The 3,256-nt window shown below is 41.4% G+C and overlaps 1 protein-coding gene across 1 annotated transcript in view; it reads right to left on the reverse strand.

Annotated features, from left to right (window-relative positions):
- LOC102310519 (ATP-sensitive inward rectifier potassium channel 10) overlaps positions 1-3,256 on the reverse strand; it is a gene marked incomplete in the record, with an annotated part of 22,464 nt that overhangs the window by 7,599 nt on the left and 11,609 nt on the right. Inside the window, 1 exon segment of the mRNA XM_014341044.2 lies at positions 1-130. Coding sequence (XP_014196530.1) covers positions 1-130 — 130 coding nt within the window.

A 3,256-nucleotide genomic window follows, 5' to 3' on the forward strand; every position in this document is an offset into this window, starting at 1 on the left:
GGACACTCCTCTGTGATGCACCTGAAGCCGAAGCCAATCGTGGTTTGGGATTCCAGAGAGAAGAGGAAGGCCCCTGTCAGGGTCTTCACCTCCATTACACACGGCGTGTGGTTGGAGGGGGGGTCAAACTCTGTGAGAATGTAAGCAGAAAGAAAGATCTGCAAATCACTTACAGGATAACTACATTGTTCCTTTTCTCAGCCTTCACTGTCCTGCCTTTGTCATGCTTTCTTCATTGTTTACTCATTTACAGAAAGGTGTGACCGTACTGAAAAGGCAGTAATGTAAAGGATTATAACATTTTAAAAACTATAAAATGTAACAATTCACAAAATATAGAATTTCTGAAGTGATTTGTCCAATAGCAAAACGATGTTCTGCTGAGTGCTGTACTTTGGAATGTACTACTTATCTAAATACTGATGCCGTTTCTGTTGTTGTTGTTTTTGTGATTCAAGAGATTCAAGATTCTTTATTTGTCACATGCATGGTTATACAGGTATAACACGCAGTGAAATGTGACCTGATACACTCCTCGAAGAAAAAGAGAGAGACAGAACTTTATATACAGTGAATGAGTATATACGAAGAGGACATGTGTGGTTCTCGTTACAACACAAAATAAACAGAAAATGGCTTGAAACACATGAGAAAGAGACCAAATGTTGGCTTGGTCTTCAAACTTGTTTCAAGCTGTTGGGTTCTTACCATAACAAGCGACGGGTAAAGGATACAGTGACATCCCTGCAAACCTGCACCAGAAACTGAAGAGAACCCTCAAACAAAATATGTGGGAATGCCCTAATAAGATCTGCTTGATTAACACTCTTAATTTCTTTTTTCAGCTCATGTCAGTTAAACACTTCATTATAGTATAATATTGACCATGTGTGAAATCTTAGTTTAGGTTTTACTGCTATGTGGTCAAAAGCCTGAGAATTAAACTGCAAATTGCAATGTTGGCTACAGATGCAAAGTCTGTGTTTTCCCTCATTTCATTACAATCCACCTGATAGTCACTGATCTATTACACTTAAAATTAAAAATGTCAACATCATGGTGGCACGGGAGAAAAATGAAAGGGATTACTAGATGTTTATTTCATGGAAATCCATCGAACAGTAACTAACTAAGGCCTCGGGGCTAGAGACCTCTTAGCAATGATCTGACAACCACTCACGAGGGAAAAATGTGTCTTGTCAATCAGTTGCAAGTGGTTGCTAGAGGTTGCTGGCTAACGCTGAGTGAGCAAAGCTCATTCTATCCTTGTCATTCCTTCAATCAGTGGCAGATTGACACAGTAACTCACAGTTTGCATGAAAGGTCCGCACATGTCTGCAGACACTAATCAGTCTACTCTCTGTGCAGCATTGAAATGTAAAAACTGTGAGACACAAACTAGAAAGGGTGAACACTTATCTTCAGAGTAAAAGATGTGCTTTACTGCTGCAGTCATCACATTTCAAATAGCACAGCTTTAACTCTGCGGGTGAACTGTTTCCGTTTCTGGTTTGTGTTGCACTTTTCACAGTTTCACTACCAGTGTTACCAGCAACTTGCACAAGTTTGCAGTCACGTCAGCGTCTGTCACGCAGGTTCTGAGTGCAGCACTGTCAGCAACCTCTAAAATTAACTCATCAAAATACGCAATTTAGTGACCAGGGGTTGCTGGGTTGATTGGTTTCTGATTGGTTTCTATGATCAGTTTCTATGCTTGCGTGAATGACGCTGTGGCGGATGCGTGGCCCCGGGCGCAGCTGCAGGGGAGGAGTGGTGCAGTGGGCTCAACGGGGCGGTACGGGAGACGCCGGTAAGAACAGCTGATGGTGATTATGGACTGACGATGGTTTTCCCTCCCCTGTTTTATAGTGAGACGGAGAGCGGTGGCGAGAGGGAAAAAACGACACACGTCAGCTGGGAAAGAGCTGTCAGTCTATGTGAAAAGCATAACCCTGTGAAACGTGTGAATAAATGTGGAACTTGGCAATAACAACCTGCGTGTGCGTGTACCTGGGCCTCGTATATTCCACAGTGGCATTAGCAACTGATTGCACTGCTACCAGCCTCTAAAAACCACTGTTTGGTTAATGCAAATTTTTCCCTTGGAACTGGTGGCATCAACATAGTTGGTAACCAGTCTCTAGGTCTGTGTGACTAAGACTTTAATGAAATTGCCAACTACTACTACTGCAACACTACTGCTGATGAAATGTTGTATGCAGTGGTTAAATAATTATTTGATCAACCACTGAATTTGTAAATTTGTTCACTTTCAAAGAAATGAAAAGTCTCTAATTTTATGGTGGATGCATTTTATAGGAGAGAGACAGAAATTACCTAAAAGTTAAGAATTGATTTGCATGCAACTGAATGAAATAAGTAGTGGATCCAAATCGAAACGTGACTTGGTAAACGTACTTGGTGGGGAATCCCTTGTTGGCAAGTAGAGCACTAAGACATTTCTTGTAGTTGGTTACAAGGTTTGCGCAAATCTCAGGGTTTTTTTGCCCATTTCTATTCAGAGAAACTCTCTAAATCCTTTAGCGTATCTCAGCTGCCGCTTGAAGGAAAGCATCTGTGTGTGTCCAAGTAAACTTTTTCTCGCAGGTTGACGTTCTTACACAGGAACCAGCAGAGCGTTTTCAAATGCACTGTTGACCTCGGAGGAAAAGCAGCGTTGTGGAATTGACACACTCTTCACTAGTCGGGACAGTTACAAAGCTTTCCTCGTTATGAATGAGCGATACTTTTTTATTAAACATTTTTATTAAACATGATTCAACGCAAACTCTCGTAGAGGAGATAAAGTCAGAGAGATACATGTTTTGAAACGACAAGGATCAGGTGCATCTAGTACACCTAGAGCGGCCGCTAAAAAACGATATACAAGCAGAGCTCAGCAGTCAGCGCAACAAATTCTAGATCCATGCCAAGTCCGATGTGAAACCACCTTCATGCTGCATAGTGTGACTCATTGCAATGGTCCCAGTTCAACACTGATTTTGTGTTAAAGTAATACTAAAGTAATAATGGTATTTCTGACCACTGGTATACCACAACTGTATCCTTTCAACAGCTACCAAAAGTTAAAGGACCTAGCTTGTATGAGCCTTATGGAATATTTATATAAAGATCCTCCAGCTTCAAACTGTATTACCCTTCAAGGACCTGCAGCTCAGTAAAGCATCGCTCCGACAGCCAAACCAATCTGTTCTCTGATTGGATAGTTCAATTTGTGATTGACATGACATTGACC

The sequence above is a fragment of the Haplochromis burtoni genome, unplaced genomic scaffold, assembly GCF_018398535.1.
Source record: "Haplochromis burtoni strain Fernald_Lab_line unplaced genomic scaffold, NCSU_Asbu1 Contig_430, whole genome shotgun sequence".
Lineage (NCBI taxonomy): Eukaryota > Metazoa > Chordata > Actinopteri > Cichliformes > Cichlidae > Haplochromis > Haplochromis burtoni.